Source organism: Protopterus annectens, chromosome 13.part0 (genome assembly GCF_019279795.1).
Source record: "Protopterus annectens isolate FY-2018-M chromosome 13.part0, PAN1.0, whole genome shotgun sequence".
In the NCBI taxonomy this organism is placed as follows: Eukaryota; Metazoa; Chordata; order Ceratodontiformes; family Protopteridae; genus Protopterus; species Protopterus annectens.
The window spans coordinates 170,767,097-170,790,936 of record NC_056747.1 but is presented as its reverse complement, the minus strand read 5'-3'; the positions used below and the strand labels follow the sequence as shown (position 1 = coordinate 170,790,936).

At 40.3% G+C, this 23,840-nt stretch overlaps 1 protein-coding gene across 1 annotated transcript in view; it reads left to right on the top strand.

The window, feature by feature from the left end:
- Positions 1-23,840, top strand: part of ARHGEF18 (Rho/Rac guanine nucleotide exchange factor 18) — a 2,448,098-nt gene that overhangs the window by 557,676 nt on the left and 1,866,582 nt on the right. The window contains exons 4-6 of the mRNA XM_044090748.1: positions 6,340-6,520; positions 9,385-9,496; positions 10,685-10,742. Coding sequence (XP_043946683.1) covers positions 6,340-6,520; positions 9,385-9,496; positions 10,685-10,742 — 351 coding nt within the window. The remainder of the gene's footprint in view (positions 1-6,339; positions 6,521-9,384; positions 9,497-10,684; positions 10,743-23,840) is intronic.

The following is a 23,840-nucleotide window of genomic DNA, read 5'->3' as shown; positions in this document are numbered from 1 at the left end:
AACCTTTCTGCAGAGGACTTAAAAATCCATCTGGAGCTAAAGAGACTTGAGTTGGAGACCAGGCATTTGGAGATAGAAGCCAAGGAAAAGGAGAGGCAGAGGCAGCACGAGAAGGAGATGCTGACTCTTTGCCAGAGTCATGGAGGTAATGGGGAAGGGAGTAACTGGACCCCAGAAGTACAAAAGGTCAGTAAATTTCTTCCGCAATTTAAAGAGGGGGATACTTTTGATAGTTTCATTCATATGTTTGAGAGAGTATGCAAACAGTATAGTGTTGACCAAAGGCTCTGGGTACGGTTCCTGACCCCCTTACTCCATGGTAAAGCTGTAACTGTTTTGTCAAAAATGTCTGACGCATGTTTTGATTGTACTGCTGTTAAAATCACTTGTTAGAATAGTTTAAGCTAACACCTGAAATGTGTAGGAAAAAGTTTCGTGAGCATAGACACAAGGCAGATGAAAGTGTGTGTGAATATGTTGCTGAACTGAGCACTTATTTCCATAGGTGGTTGAGTGAATGTCAGGTCATTACTTCCGAAGGGCTGGCAGACCTTTTGGTGAGGGAACAAGCCCTTAACACTTTGTCTGAGGACATGAGGATCTGGTTAGCTTATAGACAATGTGCTACTTCAGATGAGTTGAGGAAGAAGGGAGACCTATACCTGACAAGCAGGGCAGCCCTGCACAGGAAAGGGACCCTCAGTACTGCTCATGGGTCTAAAGGAACCCATGGTGGGTAGCACAGACTGCCCCAACAGAATCTGCCAGTAGCAGGGGAAGCCACTAGTCCAAGTACACATCCAGGAGCTAGGGTTAAATGTTTTGAATGCAACTAGTGGGGCCATGTGGCATACAGGTGTCCACAGAGGCAAGGTGGGGAACAAAAGGTGAGGGAGCCAGTAAGTGGAAAAGACAAAATGCCAATAGTAGGCTGTCTTGAGACAACAGGAGTACCAAACTACCATCCTGCAGATGTCCTGATAGAGAAGGATTTGGATGAGGCAGTACCATGTGCTTATGCAGTTACACGCCGTCAGGCTAGGAGAAAAGCATGTGGGTCTGGTAGCCTGGGGGAGACCCGAACAGACTGCATACTTGCAGCCAGGACTGATGAGGTGGTTATTTCAGGGAGGGAGCTACTCTGTAGCAGTGAGACTGAAAGTGAGCCACAGCTGCATGTGGATACTGATGGTCCCTTGGACAGAGTAACTGCAAAGGTAGAGGTGAGTTGTAGTGCCCAGGCTGACAATGAGGCACCACTATCAGAGGATGCCAGACTTCCTGTGGAAGGAGAGCTGGGAAGGGTTACAAGGAGGGAGTTGAGACAGGCTCAGCTCTCAGACCCTACATTGCAAGGCCTGAGGTAGGTAGCTAGTTAGGCACCTGTTTCTCAAGGAAAGGGAGAATCTGTATACTGGGACAAAGGGTTACTATACAGAGAGTGGACCCCTGAGGGAGGGCTACAAGGTGAGAAAGTACAGCAGTTGGTAGTGCCTAGAGCCTATTGTCTGACGCTTCTAGCCATAGCCCATGATATTCCCTTTGCAGGTCATATGGGTATAAAACGTACAAAGAGGCATATTATTCAGAACTTCTATTGGCCTGGAATTTCCAGAGATGTAACACAGTACTGCAGGACCTGTGAGCAGTGCCAAAAGGTAGGTAAGTCAGGAGACAAGGTGAGAGCTGCTTTGATGCCTTTGCCTGTGATTGAGGAGCCATTTCAGAGGGTAGCTATGGATATTGTGGATCCTCTGAGTACCCCAAGTTCCACAGGATAAAAGTATATCCTAGTGGTAGTGGATTATGCTACACGATACCTTGAGGTGGTGTCTTTGTCCTCCATTGAGGCAGAGAAGGTGGCAAATGCTTTGTTAGAGATTTTCAGCAGGGTAGGTTTCCCAAATGAAATACTGACTGACAGAGGTGCCAATTTTATGTCAGACCTGCTGGCTTGTCTGTGGAAGTCCTGTGGGGTGAAACACATGAAGACCACCCCCTACCATCCCCAGACTAATGGTTAAACTCTATAATCAAGTCCACGCTACAGGCATTTGCAGATCAGTTTAAGAGGGAGTGGGACAAATATTTGCCTCATCTGTTGTTTGCTTACAGAGATTCCCCAGGAATCCACAGGTTTTTCACCCTTTGGGTTGCTGTATGAGCATAGGGTGAGGGGACCTCTAGATTTAATTTGAGATGAGTGGGAAGATGAGTGCAAGTCTCACAAGCAGTCTGTTGTGGCATACCTCCTACACCTCAGGACAAGGATCAGCGAAGTCATGGGCTTGGCCCAGGAGAACCTGGCAGAAGCCCAACAACAGAAAAAGGTGTGGTATGACAGGAATGCTTGAGCTGGAGAGTATGCTGTGGGGCAGCAGGTAATTGTTCTCATTCCTGTCAGACACAACAAGTTGCAAGCAGCTTGGGAGGTACCCTACAAGGTGGTAAGAAAGATAAGTGATGTTAATTACATGGTGGAACTACTAGGCAGAAGGCAGGGGCACAAATTGTAATATGTTAACATGATGAAACTTTACCATGATAGGGAGGCCCTTGTGCTTAGCATTTGCAGTGGATTGCAGGAGGAGTCTGAGGGCAATCTGGGGACTGATCTCCTCAGTGAGGCTTGGGCTGACACATCAGTGGAAGGGGTAGCAGTGTCCCAGCAGCTATCTCCTACCCAGGTTTGAGAAATCTGAGCAGTGTTGTAGGAATTTGGGGACATGTTCACTGGGAAACCAGGGTGCACCCACCTGGGGCAGCACCACATGGATACAGGACCTCTTAGGCCGGCCCCTTATAGAGTGTCCGAGAGAGTCAAACAGATTCTGAGGGAGGAGGTACAGGAGATGTTGGAACTAGGGGTGATTCAAGAGTCCAACAGTCCCTGGGCCTCCCCAGTGGTGCTGGTGCCATAGAAGGATGGCAGCATCAGGTTCTGTGTGGACTACAGGAAATTAAATAGTCACACAGAGTTAGATGCTTAACCCATGCCTAGGACAGATGAGGCCCTAGAGCAGCTGGGTGGGGCTAAGTATCTTACACCCATTGATCTTACCAAGGGTTACTGGCAGGTGCCCTTAACTCCCGGTGCTAGAGAGAAGTCAGCCTTTGTGATGCCTTTTGGCTTGTATGAGTTCACAAAGATGACCTTTCAGATGAAGAATGCCCCAGCAACTTTCCAGAGGCTGGTAGATCATATCCTAGCAGGAGCAGGAGGGTTTGCCCTTACTTACCTAGATAATATTGCCATCTGCAGCCATTCCTGGCCAGGGCACCTTCAGCATGTCAGGGAGGTGCTGGGCAGACTACAGAGGGCAGGGTTGACCATTAAGCCAAGCAAATGTCAGGTGGGTATGACAGAGGTCTCCTACCTAAGACATAGAGTGGGGAGTGGTAAGATAAGGCCAGAACCTGCCAATGTGGAAGCCATTCAGGCATGGCCTGCACCTGTTGCTAAAAAGCAGGTGAGGGCATTTTTAGGGACAGCAGGATACTACAGAAAGTTCATCCCCAGTTATAGTATCATAGCTGCTCCCCTCACAGACCTGACAAGGAAGAGCAGGCCAGATAAGGTAGTGTGGACCCCAGCATGTGAGCAGGCATTCCAGAAGCTTAAAGAAACTTTATGAGGTTTCCCTGTGTTAGCCAGTCTGGATTACAGCAAAGAATTTGTTGTGCAGGTAGATGCTTTGAACCTTGGGGTGGGGGCTGTATTTAGCCAGATTTCTTCAGAGGGGGAAGAGCTCCCAGTGGTTTATCTCAGTCATAGGCTCCAACCCAGGGAGGAATGCTATGCAGCTGTAGAAAACGAATGTCTAGCCATAGTGTGGGCACTGCAGGAACTTCAGCCTTATCTGTATGGAAGGAAATTCACTGTTATGACTGATCATAACCCCCTAACATGGTTAAACAGAGCCAGCCAAAAAAATGCCAAGTTGCTAAGATGGAGCCTGGGGTTGCAAGCATATGATATGTCCGTGCAGCACCACAGTGGGATTAGCAATGTCAGTGCAGATGGGCTCTCAAGACAGGGAACGGGGTAAGGTATACTCAGATAGACCTAACTACCTCAAGCAGCGTTTCTCAAGGGTCACTTGAAAAAGCTAGCTTGAGTTCTCTGGGGGGGGGGATATGTGAAGATTGGGTGAAGATAAGTGAAGGCTGCCAGCCTAGCCAGAAAGAATTTTAGAGATAATTCTGTCATCTGTAAATATTACTGTAAACCACAGGCTTGTTGACTTTTTAAATGGTAAAACAGTGTTACATGTGGAACTGGAAAAAAATGTAACAACAGTGAACTCTACTGACAAAGTAATGCATGTTGTGACCCTTTGATCTAAACACAGCTCCATCCGGTCTAGATGAAAGAATTCTTGCTATTGTTTTAAGTCCAGAGTTAATGGCCAGAATTTGCATGCATAAATGTCCTTTATTGCTCTGGTTTCTCCCCAGAGGTGAAGAATGTAAATGTAGTTTCTGTTAACCTGGGAACCCAGGGAAGTGTGAAGAATGATGTAATGTGAACCAGGAGTGTGATTTTAAAAACAGAGAGAATCAGAGAGCATTAAGCATTTTTGTCTAGACCATCCAACTCACCAGCACTGTCTTGCTCTATATGTAAGTTTATCTTAGATTTGTGTTTTCCCTTAGAAATAGCTAGAAACTAGAGAGATTACACTAAGTGGTTTTCTGTGATGTCAGAACTGTACTACTGAATTATTAAGTATTTCTCTCTGATCTCTGAACTCTTGACTAGGACTATGTAGTAAAAAGTATTGTCTTGTGCTTTTATTATTTATTAAATATTTTAAAACCTTTCAACTGTGGCTGTTTTGTGTAGAGATAATTTAATCTCCAGAATACATTGCATGTATATAGTGATCCTGTACCAACTCACTCCAGACATACTAGAGAGGCAACATGCACAAAATACTAAGGAAATCAGGTACGTTATTTAAATTTAAACACACGTACCTCCTATCTCTTGTATTTCATCCATGCTGTCTCTCTCCTACCTCTAAACTGCCTTAAAGTTTTTTTTTTAATTAAAAAAAAAAGAAAGAAAGAAAAATGGAGCAACAGAGATCTTCTTTTCTCTGTTGCTTACTTTACCGAGCACTGATGAACTGGGTATGCGTGGGAACGCAAGTTCCAAACGCATGCGCAGTACATCAGATAAGCCTCAAGGAAATGTCCAGCAGTGGAAGGACAGCACGTTGCCCTTATACAAAGACATTATTTAAGAAAAGTAAGTATTTTCTTTTCTTAAATAATGTCATTGTATAATAGCAGTAACCCATGTCTGGGTGTGAGCAATGCTAGATTTACCCACGGTTGTCTTTGTTTGGCCACTCGGGCTTTGCCAAGCCACACCAACCGTGGGTAAATCCAGCATTACCCACACCCAGACATGAGTTATTGCTATATTATTTTTTAAGTAGTAATCTCTGACTGTCATCTCTCATTGTATCTACATTATACGTATCCGTCCCTGAAGCCTATATCATACAAAAAGGGAAAGCATTTTAAATGTATTAATTATTGTTTATTTACTTCTCAAAATGTGTACGTGTTTAATCAGAGAAGACATATGATTCATAGTTCCAAGTTTTGTGTCATTGATTGGTTGACAAAACTCATTCAAAGCTATTTGATTGCATATCTTATTCCTTTGACGATAAAAAAGGGTCAACAGAAGATTATCTTACAAAGTGCTGTAGACAGATTCGATAGCAGAATTTATCACAAAGGATTCAAAGTTTACAGGTGCCTCAAATTGTTCCTTCAATCAAACTTGAATGGCTTGGCTTCCCTTTACAAGTGTCGGGGCATCCTGAGATTGGAATTTCCATTCATCTTAGAGTGCTGAATTTGTGAAGTAGTGTCCTCTGGATGAAATGTTAAAACAAGGTCCCACTGATTTCAGTTCCTGGTAGTTTAGGTAAATGTTAAAAATCCTAGGGCAAAGAGCAAGGTAATTATCCTATGTGTGCTGACTAAATTACCTTTAATCTATATAAAATTCCCTTAGGTGTCCCGAAACATAGGTTACAGGACTAAAAACAATAAATTAGTCAACAAAATAAATACATAATGTGAAATAGTGCATACCAGCCATGTCAAGGTTACCTATTTCGAAGCTATTATCAAGAAAGAAAAATAAATAACAGAAAAATTAAATGAAATTTGAGATCCACATTTTCATTCTTCAGCTCTGAAAAGAAAAAGAAGTTTATTTTTGTATTTATGTTTTCTTATTTTTCTTTGTATTGTCTGGGAATATGTATCATTCTGTAAACAACGTCCTAAATTCTTTGTATTTGCTTACTGTAGGTTCAGCCTTGACCTATTACAAGCTGAAAGTGATGGGGAGAGAGAGGACAGCATTTCACAAGAGCTATTGTCTGAGTCCACATGTGTCCCTGTAGACAGCCTGGAAGTTCTAACCAATGAGGAAGAGTTGGCCGAAGATCATGAATGTGGCACAAGACAGGATCACCCACAGAACCCCGAGGTCTGCAATGAGGAAAGCAAAATATAAATAATAAAAATGTAATGTAATACATTAAATGTGTGCGTGTGTCTTTGTATATGTACTATATATATATATATATATATATATATATATAAATATTTTATATCTGTGCATGTGTGTATATATGCGTATGTGCATGTATGTATTTATGTCAGTGTGCAAGTGTGTGTAATATATATATATATATATATCTGGGTGGCCTGCATTTCATCGAAATTGTTCTTGGTAAACATCCGTTTAATTGACCACATTTGGTCAATTAAACAGAAAGTCGATGGTTGTGTGAGATCACACAACTCTCATGATTAGGGAATATGCCCTTTCCCCGATGTTATGCAGTCTTAAAGTTAGTATATAGCAGGGTAGCACAGGAGGATTGCCCCCTGCAAAAATAATGCTTTTTTTATTTATGTTTTCATGAGGAATTTCATGCACCAAAGTTCTTTCTCAGGACATTTGTGGTAGCATGTCTTCAATCAGTTTGTCGGTCTTTTTCAGTCAGTATTTCCAAGCGTAACATATGGTAAAATGAGTAGACCATGTATCTGCAAAATGTTCAAGGCTGAGTGTCTAACTTCCCAGCAGTGGCTTCTTTTCTGTCTTGGAAACTACAATAAAGTATTTTAAAGGGCCTACATAAATAATCCTGGCCTGATAGCACAGAGGTTAAGGTGCACGATTATCACCTGGGAGACCTGGATGTGAAACAACTGTGTAGTAGCAGTATCTGTGCAGCAGAAAGGCCTGACAATATATTTCCATAATATGCCATGAAAACCCTATGGGGGTCTTCCTGTATATGATTTCAACTCGGTTTGTCTTTCTGTGTTTTAACCTTTGTATTCCTTGCAAGATTAAACAAAATATAATTTTATAGCAGTAGACACTAGTATGCCAGAGAATATAAACCTTTTAACATTTTCCCAGAGCATACTAAAGAATGACATAATCTACAGTCAAAAAAACGTAATGCCTATCATTTTTTTTCACGCATCTAGTGACAGTACATAAATTCTGTTTGCATTGTCTAAAATAAAATAGGAATGCTTAAATAAAGTTTTCCATTGTCGTTCACATATAAACCACATTCTTAGCATTATGTTTGGGATATTGTTTACATGCATACACTACTATTGCTTACATGGATTTACTAGATATGATACAAAGACCAGCACTCTTCCTGTAAGCTGACACAGTTCAATGCATTGTACCTAGCTACTCAGGTGATTCACACATACCTCTCAACCTCTTAGTGCAAACAATCTGGACAAAGCTTAACATAACGGAGGGGAGGGGACCCAAAAAATATAGACAGATTTTAAATATTGCTATTATAAACTTTGAAAGTTGCTAAAATAACAGAATTTGTCTTAGCATGCACTTTTCCAAAGGATATGAAGTCTGAAACTCGAATGGGTGTCATTATTTAGTGAGTTAAATCCATAGATTATCCCAGTGATTTGCCAGAAAATCACAAATTTTATGAGGGACAGACCAAAAATATGAGGCAAAAATCTGGACAGTTGAGAGGTATTCACCTAGCATATCAGGGTCATTAGTGCAAAGAACTATAAAAAGGATGCTTAGCAACAGATGCATTTTCTGTTTAGCCCAGTAATAATGCTGTAAATCCTTTCTGTTCGTGTTTGTTAAAATGAAGTCCTTTTTATTCATACTTGTTAAAATAAAGGTTATATAGGACAGGAAAAGTCATGTTCTATCCTTTTTCTAGTTTCTTCTTGTTAGGGTGTCAAACAAACTGATGTATTTTAGTATCAGCAGTGTATATAATTACCAATGAGTTATGCTTCTATTATAATAGTTTTTTTATTGCAGCTCCATTCGGTTGGCCTGTTGGCATTCATCTGGTCTGCAAGTGTTTGGAATGCAAGTTCCATCCATTTCAAGAGCCCATGGAACACTGCAGCCTCAGGAAGCATGATATTGGCTTAGACCCCATTTCATGAGACTTCATGTAACGTACTGATATCTTAATGCATCAGATGTATCTTAAGCCCAGCCCCCTCATACCTGACATGGTAGAGTAAGTGGGTGTTTCTGTGGGAAGGGTGAAGGATTACTTTATCACAAATGTTTCAACAACTAGATGATAGCAGTTGGATCCATTGCTCACAATTATGAGAATTAACTGAGTAAGCACATTGATAGTGTCCAATACAGGTAGTACCAGTCACTCAAAAATCATCTTTTAACCACACTTGTAACTACCCTAGGAGATGCAGTGAAGTTAACATGACAAAGAAAAAATTTAGAAGACATCAGGTCAACTACTGGTATTGCATCTAAAGTTCCAGGTTATTCTAAGGCACATTTTTGTTGCTAGAGCAGCAGACAGACACTTCTTATAATTCTTCATCCTAGAGGTGATCGTAAAAAATACATATGATAAAGGAAAGACACCTGGACAGTTAGAGAGTTTGTTTTTCCTGACGCAGTCTGGCTTACTTGTCCTTCTTTTTAATGTCTATATTGCATTTTGCACTATAGTCCAGTGTTTTAATGCTATGACTATGAAAGTGTCAATTAGTAATGCATGAATGCACAGACATTTGCATTCTCAGATTTTACATCTTGATCCCTTTACAATACTGATATTTAGTGTTTTAATTGATGTCTACCCTCTCACTTTTACCACCAAATAGAAAAGAGACAGAGATGAAGGTTTAACGACACTCACAATGGAAATGCAGCACTGTACTAATATTTGTTTGTAGTGGCAGACTGTTTTGCAGCACCCTTTAAAGAGGCATACAGTAACTGACCTGGTGTCTTCAGGAAGCCTTTTTGCTTACATAAATATATGTTATTTCCACTGTTTTTAGGCTTCAAGCATCTCAAGAAGACGAAGATCCAACTCAGTCATTCTCATGTCAGATAAAATCAAACCATCTTGGACGTCTTGCAGCCTAGACATTTCTTTCACTGGAAGTGAAGGTACATTTTGGTTAACCTACATATACTTATTTGTTGTTCTGTGTCTGTTTTTTTTTTTTAATCTATAAAATTGCAAGATTCATTAATAGTGTTGATTTCCATTTTTTTAAGTTTTTGTGTTCTATTTCATCTGTACTATGCAACTGTTTTTGCAGTATGAAATAAGGGAAGAAGTCATATGGCTCATTTTATGCTATATTTACAAACAGACAGTAGCATTTAACACTTGGGGTATAATGTTGCCAATGTTGATGATGCAGGAATTGTAATGTCCCATGAAACACTATGATCTGCAGCTGATCATTTAATTTCAGAGGGTATTAATTTCATAGGATAACGTTGTTGGTTAATAGCTTCTCCAAATGTTGCTCTAATGTGTGATGGGTAAGCACTTGCCCTTTTGTTGTCTGTTACAGAAGCAGCTCATGTTAAGGTGTATAGCACAGAGAGTTGGCGGGGATCTTTCCCTCTACAACAGAGCTGTCTAAAGAAGCAGTTTCCTTCCAGTGATGATGGGATGTAGAATCCAAACAGAGAAAAGAATGGACCATTTTAGCAGTGGGACACATGGAGACACTCCTGTTGGACAGATAGCCATACTAGACTGTTGCCCGAAGAAATTTTAAAATATATAAAATGAAAGATGAGAAACCTACTACACAGCATAGCTAACCATCAGAAGATGCAATACACACATAAACACACACACACACAATTATGTGCCAATGATGCATACTGATGGTCAGTTGGTAAAACCTTGAATGCATACATCTGTGGAGGAAGAGGGTTATTAACAAAAGTAAGCCTTACACATAACCAAATGTGTTGGCGTTCTTTCTTTCATCAGTAATTCCCTTTTTTTCCTTCCATTCAGTTTAAATTGAGAAAATATTTTGGTCTCTCTCTTGCTCCCTCTCTTCTGAAGGGGACTCACACATAACTTTTGTAAGCATCACATGCCTTTATTCTCCTCCCATGGTTTTAATTAACATTTAGTTAAATACGTTATCATAAACAAATTCAAATATGATCAGTGATAGCAAAAATATATAACATGCTACTAAAACTGTATCAATACATGCACTATATTTGGATTATTCTATTTAAACTGTTTGAGAGGTAGTTTAATTATTTCAGATGTACAGGCAAATAAAATTGACTAAAAGTAGTTAAATTTTTTTCTCCTAGGTTCTAAAACATCTCTCCTGGAAGACAGTACAACAGATTTTGTAGAATCTTCTCATCTGTAGGTATAAATGTTATGTGTTTAATTATTTAAATCTTGAAAATCTGCCAAAGTTATAAACTAAAATATCTCAAATGAAAGACTAATTATCAGTTAAAACGTTCTGGATGACCATGTGAAGCAGAACTCTATAACGTTGTTCTGCCATTTCTAACATTTTTATTGTTTTTGGTTTATGTTACGATTAGCCTTTGTACATTTTATATTTATTATGCATACATATTTTAATGAGAAATCTTGATAAGACTATTACTTTTGCAGGGATGTACAGTCAGGTAATTTGAAGTGATCCGCAAGGGAGACGAAGACAGCAGTTATCAACAAGGCTACTAATGAGTTCTGATCAGTTTTGGCTTGCTGGGAGGAAAAAATAGTACATTTCAAGGAAAAAAATCATAAATAAGGACTTTTTTCCAATGAATAATATCACCAATCATGGTGATCAATAATATCATCTATCATGGTGATCAATAATGTCACTAATTATGCTGATCAATAATATCATTCATCATGATCAATAATATCAATCATGATGAGCAATAATATCACCAATCACAGTGATCAATAATATCATCCATCACAGTGATCAATAATATCACCAGTCATGGTAATTAATATCACCAATCATGATGATCAATAATATCCATCATTGTGATCAGTAATATCCATCATGGTGATCAGTAATATCACCAGTCATGGTGATCAATAATGTCATCCATCATGGTGATCAATAATATCACCCATCATGGTGATCAATAATATCACCAATCATGGTGATCAATAATATCACCAATCATGGTGATCAATAATATCATCCATCATGGTGATCAATAATATCACCAATCATGGTGATCAATATCATCATCCATCATGGCAAACAATAATATCTCCAATCATGGCGATCAATAATATCATCCATCATGGTGATCAATAATATCATCCATCACTGTGATTTATAAGTTCGTAGGTTTGAATAGCATTTTTGTTGCTTATTATCCAGAAGCACGACTTGACATATTTCCATGTGTGAATTTCTTAGCACCCATAAATTAATGTATTAATCCATGTATTAGTTTATTAAAAGCAGACCTGTTCATGTGTTGGGTAAAGTAACTATATCCTCTATTCTAAATAGACATTGTGTTACAAACTGACATATCTTTTTGCATTGCTTACGTTTAGTTTAAATGCCAAGCTACCTAAACTGTCATTAGCTCCATGGGCTGTGTGTTCTAGAGAGAGTGCTTCAAAAACAATTGGGTCCAACAGTGCCTTGAAGACCTAAATGGCACAGAGTGCATTGAGGCACCAGTATCCTATTTAAGTCCTTTTTTTACAAAGTCATATACATTCCCACCCTAACAACTGCACTGAGTATGACTCCTAACTGGATCACAATTGAAACCCATAAAGAAAAATAGCTAAGTATTTACTTAGCAGTTACCTACTCCACACAAAGAAAACATTTTTTTTACTTGGAAGAAGCCCACCCCCAGCACCTCCATGTTGGGGACACCCTCACACACCCCAGCCTATATATACTAAATCTGTTGACACACATCAGTGAGGAAATAAACATTATCAATGAATGCTGACAGTGATTTCCAGAGACACTGGTTCATACTACCAGCAGTCAACAAATGCTGGGTTGTACATCTGTTAACGTCCTCCAAACTTCCAAAAGACGTCGGCAAAGAGGCTACAGTAAATGTACAGGTTAGTCCCTCCCCTCCTCCTCTGCATTTATTAGAGCTGCTTGAACACAACTTCTAATTTTTTTTCTCCCTGGCTAGAAATTACACATCCTGTCCTTAATTCCAAGAAAACAAATCTTTGATAGGGCACAAGAGGTCTGTCCTTATCCAGATCACTGGCACATACTGGACATGTATGCAATTCATAGTGCTAGATTGCTCAGTTGCAGCCCTTCGAAATGAAACCATCTTTACATTGTTTATTTATTTATTCATTCATTATACTCTGCTTATTTTTGTTATTTTTACTTAAAGAATAGCCAGCATTCCTGTTTTGGTTGTCAGAACTTAAAAAAGTAAATTTAATTGGCTGATGCTGAGCTGTTTTCAAAATAGTCCGGCATTTAAACTTACAGCCCAAGTAAGAAGAAGGTGATTATGCTTTATCCTGCCATTTCTGAGGGACAGAAACATTGCTTCAATATTAGCTGACTGTGCTGCTGGCTGAAGCAATGAGCAGCCATTTCCCATTTGTCAGGCTGTATCAGGTGACTGGTACTTGATGCAGTTGCAGATTTAAATGAAAACAAGCTCCACTGTACATGGAGTAACTGGGAGAGAGCAGGGTACAAATAGTGAAAGTCTTTTTTTAATTAAATAATAATATTCTCAGCTGCCTGCTACTGCCAGTCAGTTCTAGCCTGTAGAATAGCATGCATTTAATATAATGGAGTAAAGAAAGATGTGTGCGTGTATGTGTGTGTGTGTGTGTGTGTGTGTGTGTGTGTGTGTGTGTGTGTGTGTGTGTGTGTGTGTGTGTGTGTGTATGATTTGCTATATTTGCACTAACTGTGCAGTGAACATTATCTATTTATTTATCATTTATTTGATCACAATAATACAAATGAGGTGTACATAGTCAATAAGGTGGATATAATTAGAGGTCACATCTGTATGCATTTGGCAGTAGTGAGTAGAAATACATGACTGTGACCTAGAGCTGATTACTGAATTTCCTGCCTGCACTTATTTTTAAAATCGTTTTTTTCTTAAAACTTGCATTTTATCTGTCTCTGGCCTAGCACTCAAGTGTGAGGTCATGTACTGCACTGTTCTAACTTGTTGATACTTGTGAACCTCTGCTTTCCTTAAAAAAAACAAAAACAAAAAAATCTTGCTTTTTTCCTACTTTTCTGAGATTTAAAAAAGGTCAGTTACAGATCTGCTGTTCTGAACTGTTTGTAAGTTTCTTGGAGGCCATTGTTTGCTTGGGCTAAAGGGAAGTCTCTGTGTTCATCAGTGGCAGTGATAAACATTGAGCAGCCTGCCAGCCCCTGTGGGAGTGGTTACTGCCCTGAAACTGTAGTTTTATTGGCCATTTTCGGTAAATTCCAAACTTCTTGATCTCCCTCTCTTAAAACCCAATTGCCTCATGGTTTTGGCATCTTTTTGGACTTGTTGGCTGTTGGTGAAGCACCCACTAAGAGGAGAAAACGCTGAGAGAAGAAAGGAGCCACTTTTGAGATTTTAAGTATTTTGCTTCAGATTATTTGTTAAGTTTTTCTGCATTGCCGCCTACTTTTGTGCATTTTCTGGCTTGTTAAACTTGATTTCTGTGTTGGTAACTGTATTTAGAACACAACCTAGAGCTGATTACTGAATTTCCTGCCTGCACTTATTTTTAAAATTGTTTTTTTTCTTAAAACTTGCATTTTATCTGTCTCTGGCCTAGCACAAGTGTGGGGTCATTTACTGCACTGTTCTAACTTGTTGATACTTGTGAACCTCTGCTTTCCTTAAAAAAACAAAAAAAAAAAAAACTTGCTTTTTTCCCACTTTTCTGAGATTTAAAAAAGTTCAGTTACAGATTTGCTGTTCTGAACTGTTTGTAAGTTTCTTGGAGGCCATTGTTTGCTTGGGCTAAAGGGAAGTCTCTGTGTTCATCAGTGGCAATGATAAACATTGAGCAGCCTGCCTGCCCCTGTGGGAGTGGTTACTGCCCTGAAACTGTAGTTTTATTGGCCATTTTCGGTCAATTCCAAACTTCTTGATCTCCCTCTCTTAAAACCCTCTTTTGCGCGGTTTTGCGCATTTTTGCGCATAGCGCAACATCGGACAGCGCCGCCTAATTGAGTTTAAACTATTCCTGGCTCCAAAAAGTCTGCTCTTCACTTTTTCCCTTAGAACTGCTCTATCTCTCAAATTAAACACCATATTCTCATTCTAAGGCCTCTCACTGGTCCAAATAAGTAATCTTACAAGTTAGCACTAATAAACCATAAGCACTACTTACTCTTATACTCTCTACAATTACCTTGTCCCCTATTGGTCCATTTTAATTCAGTTCCCTATATTACTCTAGCATGTCCAAAGGTCAATGGTTTCCTCTCCAGTCCACCTGGTGAATCTGGGAATTTTGAGGCAATGTTACAACTGTCTCATGTACACGGACAACCCTCTCCTCCTCCAAACAGGTTCAAATATATGTGAGAGATGCAACCATATAGCCAAACTGGAGGCTGAGCTCTCTCCTCTCAAAACTGGTGTAACCAGTCAGGAGGAGAAGGTAACCTCACACAACACAATTCCAGTATCACATAGTCCCACCACAACAGTGAACCAAACACATAAAAACACAGAAACATACTCGGAGGCTCTAAATAAAAATCTACCTAAGCAACAGAGACCTCCAAAGCAGACATCCAAGCAAACGCTACCCCAAAACAAAACACGTACAACACATAGCACACAAAGTCAGTGTGCCAAGCAGTAACAGCCCTTAAGGCTGAATAACACACCTGATACACTTGTAATAGGTGACTCTGTTGTCAGACACACTGACGTCCCACTCACCAGGCTGAATAAAGAGAAGGTCACAGTGAGCTGCCTGTTGGGTGCTAGGATCCGCCACATAACGCAAGCACTCAAGTCACTCCAAAGCAAATACAAATATGACTCCGTCATTGTACATGCTGGCATGAATGACCTGAGACGTACCTCCCTCGACTACATGAAAAGAGACATAGAGGAGCTCTCTGATTGTGTAGCCCAGGCCGGTATGACCCTGACCTTGAGCAGCATCTTACCCTCACCTAGAATGATGCCACAGTATAAAGACAAAATGATCGATTTTAACAATTGGCTAAAATTTTGGTGTCATTCAAAGGGGATCCAGTGTCTGTCAGCCTGGGATGACATGCTCGACAAGCCACATTGCTTCACTAGGGACGGCTTGTACCTGTCACCCCTGGGCTTTCGGATACTGGCAAAGGCTCTTGCCACCCCCATAGTGCCTTTTTTAGGCAAGGCTCAAAAGTCAAACCCACCTCCATAGACAGCACAAGGAACAAGAAACTAAGGGTAATGCTGCTAAACGCCAGAAGTCTTAACCTCAAGATGCATGCACTCGAAGCTCTCCTCAGTATGGAGAACATCGATATCTGTGCAGTGACAGAAACCTGGTTAAGGCTCCAGAGAGCACCCCAGCACTACCAGGTTATACCTCATATCATGCTTTTCGGCCCCAAAACCTGGACCGAACCACAAAAGGAGGGGGAGTTTCCATATTTATCAAGGATATCCATACCTCCAGGTAAGTGGCAGTGCACGAAGTATCAGAGACCATCCATGTGCAACTGACAGTGGGCAAGACTGCTTTTCAGTTTATAGCATCCTACAGATCACCCTCTCAAAGTCAGGAATCCCACTCGGCTTTCCTGAAAACATTGGAGAACACTAAGATCTCTCCGAACACCATTATATTGGGCGACTTCAACTACCCAAACATAGGCTGGGAGCATTACTCAAGCCCCAGCACCTTAGCCCAAAGGTTCCTGGAATTTATAAACTCAAATGCTATGGAACAACTAGTCACCACTCCCACAAGAGGGGAAAACATACTAGACCTGATCATTACCAACATGGGGACTCTATGCTCCATACCAGAAGTATATCCCTCATTGGTAAGATCAGACCATAAATTAATTTCACTGGATATCCACATCCCGACCCCACCCCAGCCCAGAAAACCACAGTGAAAAACTTCTCAAAAGCGAACTTCACACTTCTCAAAACTGAAGTGGAATCCTTCAAGGCCCCAGGGCCAGTGGAAACTATGGCCCAAACTGCAGAATCCTATATAAATGCATTCTACGGACATCTCCAGGAATGCATGGATCATGCTATCCCAAACAAAATCAAGACCCAATCATCCAAAGGCAGGCGTCCAGTCTGGTGGACCCCTGCCATAAATAAACTGTACAACAGAAGGGTGGACCCCAGCCATAAATAAACTGTACAACAGAAGGAGGAAGCTACTACATGATGGAGCAAAATCCCTAAAAGGGAAGGCACCTCTGTTCAGTACTAGCAAAAAAGTACGATCCCTCATAAAATCCTCCAAGGCCAGCTTCGAGAGAAAAATTGCACAGGGCACTAAAGACAATCATAAGGCTTTTTTCAGTTATGTTAGGAACCTGGGATGCAACTCCCAGACTTGTTCTGAGTTGATTCTAAACGACAAAAAATACACTGAACCCACAGACATCACCAATATCCTGGCAGACAGGTTCAGTGCAAACTTCTCCCCCCCCCCCCCAAAAGAGCAAGTATCTATCCCGGCAGAGTGCAGCCTCCCAAACATCTCTGGTGCTCAGGTGAAGGCTGCCCTCTCCAAAGCAAAAAAACACTGCTTCCATGGGACCAGATGGCGTCCCGGGTTGCGTCCTACATGAACTCCAAGAAGAACTAATTCCTCAAGTAAAACTGCTGTACAATCTCAGCCTCACTACAAGATATGTGCCCAAAGAATGGCGTACAGCAACAGTGGTCCCACTCCACAAAGGTGGCGCCTCTGCGGACCCTGGAAACTATTGCCCCATAAGCTTGACTAGTCTAGTATGCAAGGCTATGGAGAGGATCATCATGGAACTCATAAACAAAGACATTGGGGACCTACAGACACTAGATCCTACCCAATTTGGCTTCGTCAAGGGCAGATCCTGCCTTTTGAACCTGGTCGACTTCTTCAAAACAGTCACCAAGGCCATAGATGAAGGGAAGGTAGTCCACACAGCCTATCTGGACCTCGCAAAGGCATTTGACACAATACCCCACTCGGGCATCATAGATAAGCTATCCAGCCTAAATATAAACCCCTATGTCACAAGATGGGTTGTAAACTGGCTCAACGACAGAACCCACAGAGTCAGAGTTGCTGGAGCCATGTCAGACTCGAAACTGGTCACAAGTGGCATCCCACAAGGTTCTGTCCTGGGACCTCTCTTGTTCGGTATTTACTTTTCTGAGGTACAGGCCAATGTGGGAGGACTATGGCTCACCAAGTTCACAGATGACTGCAAACTGGGCGCTATAATCGACTCTCCAGCTGACACAAACATCCTTCAAAAAGGTCTCGCAGAGATGGATAACTGGTGCCAGAGCCATGGTCTAAAGCTAAATGCCAAAAAGTGTATAGTCATACCCTTTGGCAAAAACAATGTGCCCACAAATTACCACATAGGTGGTAACCCATTAAGTACAGAGAAAGTAATTAGGGATCTGGGGACCCAAGTTGATAGCAATCTTTCCTTTGACAACCACATTGCCAAAGTAGTTAGAAAGACCTTCTACATAACCCACCTCATCATGAAAGGATTCACATCTAGATCAAGAGAGGTAATCGTGTCCCTTTATTCATCCCTCATCAGGCCCATCATAGAATACAATGCCCCCTTTGGGATGTACCTTACCCGACACCTGCAGCAATTAGAAAGACCCCAAAAGTACCTCACCAGGAGGATCAAGGGACTCAAACAGATGCCATATGCTGCTCAGTTAAAAAAATTCCAGCTCTACTCAGTTGCATACCGCCTACTTCAAGGTGATCTATGCCTGACATATAAAGCTATTTCCAACCCAGAATTAATGGACATGCTCCACTTCAGTAAATCTAAATCCCTTAGAGCCACGTGCTTGAGGGACTTGAACCTCAGCACAGAAATAAATAGAACATGCTGGAGGGACAGATTTATAACTCAGAGGCTCCCTTCGCTCTGGAATAGAATTCCAGTTCATGTTAGGCAGAGCACCTCACTGACTCTCTTCAAGAAGAATCTTGATGAGTGGATGGGGGATCGTAGGTTTGTCCCGGGGATTACTTCCATGTCACTATTAGACAGAGGCACAGTAAACTAAACTTTAAAAAGGGCACAGTATACTGAAATCAAGGGGTGGTGTAAGCCAAACAAAATCGGGCTAGGCTTATAAATGTCCCAGGGCAGATAGCCTAGTATGTATTTAATAGGTTAGTACTAAGCTAATTGCCCTTGCGAGCCATTTTCAGCCTAGCCAATTACCCCTTGTGAGACTCAAACCCTGCACCTTCTGTTTGTAAGGCAAACACCTTAACCATTAGGCCACCCTCCCAACCTATGAAATACAATATGAACCTATGAACCTATGAACCATTGTTGAAGTATTTATTCCTTTATTTGATCTCAGTCAGATACTTGAGGTGTACTCAGTCAAACAAAAGTGGTTCTAACTGGTGGACATATCTGTGTGTGCATTTGTGTGTGTAATGATTGAGTAGTAGGTTTGTAATGGACTGCACTGTGTGTGTGTCTGGCAAAAAGCTGAAAGAGATTACTATTGTGTATGCCTTTACTCATTCATTGGTTGTAGTCAGACATCTGAAGCAGACATAGTCCTAAGGTATAAACAATCAGAAAAATGTCTATAATTGTTGGGCATATGTTTGCATGTGTGTCTATGTTTTCATATTTATTTGTGAGGTTCTGGGATGTGCCACTATATATGTCTGATACCAACAAGCCAAAATATTTTACTGCAGCTATTATTTATTTTTTTTTGTTTGCAGTCAGATTAAGCTATACAGATGCAATAATGAATCTGAGGTGGTGGGCATATCTGCATTTTTATGTACAAGGGTTGTAATGGGTTGCATTTCATGCATCTCACAAGAACAAACTGAAATAGGTTCATAGGTTCATACTAGGCTATCTGCCCTAGGGCATTTATAAGCCTAGCCAGAGTGTGTGTGGCTTTCACCACCCCTTAGGATGAGAATACTATACCCATTAATTTGCTGTGCCTCTGTCCAGCAATGATACAGAGATGATTCCCGGGGTAAACCTACGATCTCCCATCCACTCGTCAAGATTTCTCTTGAACAGAGTCAGTGAGGGGCTCTGCCTCACATGGACTGGGATTCTGTTCCATAGTGTAGGGAGTCTCTGGGTGATGAATCTGTCCCTCCAGCACGTCCTATTTATATCCGTGTTGAGGTTTAAGTCTCTTGCTCTCGTGGCTCTGGTGGATTTGGATTTTTTGAGGTGGAGCATGTCCATTAATTCCGGGTTGGATATGGCCTTGTATGTCAGGCACAGATCACCTCTGAGCAGACGGTATGCGACTGAATAGAGCTGGAGTTTCTTCAGTCGGGCATCGTATGACATATGTTTGAGCCCCTTTATCCTTTTGGTGAGGAACTTATTGGCTTATTGGCTGTTATTTGTATGTGGGTTATGTTTTGCACTTCATGTATCTGACAAGAACAACACTGGAATGCAGACTATAGCCATTATTTATTCCTTCATTTGATCACAGTTAGACATCTGAGCTGTATAGAATCAGTAAAGTTGCTGCAACTAGTAGGCATATAATGTGTGTGTGTGTGTGTGTGTGTGTGTGTGTGTGTGTGTGTGTGTGTGTGTGTGTGTGTGTGTGTGTGGTGACGAGGTTGCCATGGGTTGCATCATATGCTTCTGAAAGCAACAATCTGAAATTCACTACCATAGCTACTATTTGTTTTTTTTATTACAATCAGTCTTCCGTCGTGTACAAAGTCAATAAAGTGGCGGCAGTTGATAAGCACATCTGGTGTTCAAGTGCATGCACAGGAGTGTTGTGCGTGTGTTGGCATGAACAGGGATTTGCAATGGGTTGCACTGCATGCATCTGATAGCACAAAAGTGAAATGCATTATTGTAACCAATACTTATGTATTTGTTCATTAATTTAATCACAATCAGACATTTGAAGTTACAGAGTCAATAAAGTGACAGTAATTGGTGGCACATCAATGTGTGCACTTGAGAAGAGATTGCAGTGGGTTACACTGTGTCTGACATCAGTGAGCTTAAATGCACTAAAATGGCCATTATTTATTTATGTATATATTTTATCACAGATGTGTGAGCTGCACAGAATCAAATAAAGAGACATTAATTGGTGGGCACATATATGTGTGTGCGCATGAGGTGTGTGTGCATGGTTGCTAATGCAACAGGGAGATTGAAGTGGGTTTCACTGCATACATCTACAATAGTGAGGTGAACTGCATGGCTGTGATGTACCTTCTCTTTAACTTACCTATCCCTAGATATGATTCATATATCTTCCTAGGTGGTTGTCTTCTCAGTTTATTGGGAATTACTATTTTATCAGTTTTGTACAATAAACATTGGCACAATTTATTTCCGTCTTAAAAGACAAAATCCTGATTTTTTTTTTGTTTATAAAATGCTTGTAAAAAGCATAAGATGTTCCACAGCATCTAGAACCTCATGGATTCTGGGGACATAGTGACCCCATATTTCCCACCAGTATTCATTTATTTCCTCCATGTTATTATAGTGCAGACTTGCCTACACCCACTGTGATGCCATATATTTGAGAACATCTCTTGTGCCCCACTTTAGACATAGGAAAAAGTGCAACCTTTCCTGTAGCACCTTTATTGTTTCTTGCTTGTACTGGAAAAGTCTTATACCTCTTGAAACCACAAACATTTTTAGCTACCTTGGCATTTTTGGCTCCACCCAAAACTTAGCTTTCAACACTACATAGATAAAACAAAATCACAAATTAACAAACAACTATACTGGGCCAGAAAGGTGTCACACATCTCAGCAGACTGAAAAGCAGTAGTAAACAGTTGTAATAATCTGGTATACTGCTGGTACAACTGCCTCCCCTAATTGTAGTTTCATCTAAGAATGTACATCCCTACAAAAAAAAAAAAAAAAAACGCACCAACAGTATATGTTACTTCGTTACACTATTCCCCAGTCATGAGCAACACTGTTCTTTTCTGTCAAATGCTTAATGGTTCCCATTTCAGCAAAGGTAATGTTTCATTTTAAGTTATTTTCTCTATAAGCTACTGACGTTAAATAGCTTTCCATTTCTTGCAGGGAGGGTCTTCTTCAGAAATTCTCAGTATGACTTCACATCCACCCCTTCCAACACACCTTCTCTAATTGCAACCCCAACAAACCCCATTCTAGCAACTGCAATGTTTTATTTCTACTTCATAAACTGTGGGAATTCCAGTCCACTTCCATCAAAAACATTGACCCACACTTTGAATTTCATTGTGCTTTGAAAAAAAAACATTCATTTAAATCAGTTTATTGTAAATTAAGTCTAGCTAGACTTAACGTCTGAGGTTAGAGCCCAGATCCATATAACCACTGTATGTAACATCCATTGATGGTATTCAAAACTATGTCTTTCTCTGTCCCCCCCCATTCCTTTTCTACTCTTCTGTTCCCCTCCCTCCAATTTTGTACAGTCTGTCACATGACCCCTTTCAGCCTCTCATTTCCCTCACTAATCTTAGTTATTTTGTTTCCTTACTTAATACCAGTTAGCTGCATACACAAGGTCAAACTATTCTACCAGTGTTTGTATCAACTACTAATGCTTCCAGTCTGTAATCAGAACCCAGTTGCTAAATAGCATATTAACTACAATGTAAAGATTTCAAATGTGCATATTGTGTTGGATTAGCAAACATATTACTTTGGTTCTGCTATAGTCAGCTTGAATACACTATCATATATATTTTGTCATATTATGCCAAAATTTAGCATCCATTCTTTCTTTTTTGTTTTAATGTTGTATGAGTATAAACTCTTATAGTGTGAACAGTATCTATTTGGATATTCATTTTAGTTATCCTCCCTAATCAGAATGGAGACATTATGATCAAAGCTCATGTTGTCATTTATTAGTGCGCCCAGATCCCTTATCTTAATGTGTGTGACTTGGAGTGTATTTCCATTAATTTCATAATTATAATTGGTAGCATTCTTCCCATAGCAGAGAATATTGTATTTCTTTATGCTGAATAAATTGTTGTTAATCTACAGTGTCCTACCCCTTGCAAGTCTTTTGTATAAGTGATGGAAATATAAATCCTTCCTGCCTTGCTGTCATGCACGTATTTTGCCACCCACAGATTTTTTCAGTTTCTACCTTTGAAAACAAGATACCAAACAACAAGGGACCCACCAGAGCCTTCTGATACCCAAATCATCAAATGTATAGTGTCTGACAGCACCTCCCCACTATATGTCTGTGTTCTATTAAATAATCATATCTTAAACTAGGTAATTACATAGCATCTTATAATAGTACGCCCAAAAGTGGGAGCACATCATATTCTTTTGCTAGATTAAAAGTTGATTTGTGAGATATCAAGACTGTCATCCGTAGCAGTTGTTACTTGTTCACAGAATGCTCCTAACCTTGAGCTAGGATTATTTTTATTAATTAACCCTGTTAATATTTGGCCATATGAATAGTATGAAGAGTAGATATTGTGGGCTTTTTAAGATTTTTTTATATTTGTTGTGGTTCATTTTAACTTAAGTGAATTATTGCATTATTGGTTAATTGGTGTGTATATATAAAGACTTGGTTTGGTAGTTAAGTTTGTTCTGATGAAGTCCCTTCATAAGGGAAGAAAGCGCTTAACCTGTTCATGTGTTTCTTATAAAAGCTGCTATTGGTTCCAACCAGCTGTTCAAGCGCAGTTTTCTTGGTTCAGTTTCATATTTGGAGGTGTGGAGTGATTGGTTATCTGAGTAGATATGGTCACCCAGAGAATTACTGAAAACTACTACCAGCCTGCTGAAGACACCATGCCTCCTGCAGCTGTTCTATTTGCTTTCAGAGGCCTTTCTCATGGCTTCTGTTAATTTCTTATACCTGTTCCACCAAACATGGGTCCCTTCCTGTGTAAGGATTCACCCAATGTTTGGCAGTAGTCCCTGCTCATTTTTGCTGATGTATCCCACAGCTCTTTCTTTCCTTTTTCTGAAGCACTGGAAAAACATAACTCACCTTTCCTGCTATATCATACCTGTGTTTGGAAGAATTTAACACTGTGCATTTTACTTAGCACCAGCACTATTTCTTTTCTTTGTACTACTGCATCTTTATAGCTACAGTTGTACTGTTTTATTTATTTTTGGATGCACTGAAATACCTCAGGTTTACGTTTAGAGAGATGTATATTACTCACCTCATTACCAAAGATAAACAAGATGAAGTAAAATAAATTCTGCGGTGTACTTGATTTGAATGACCACTC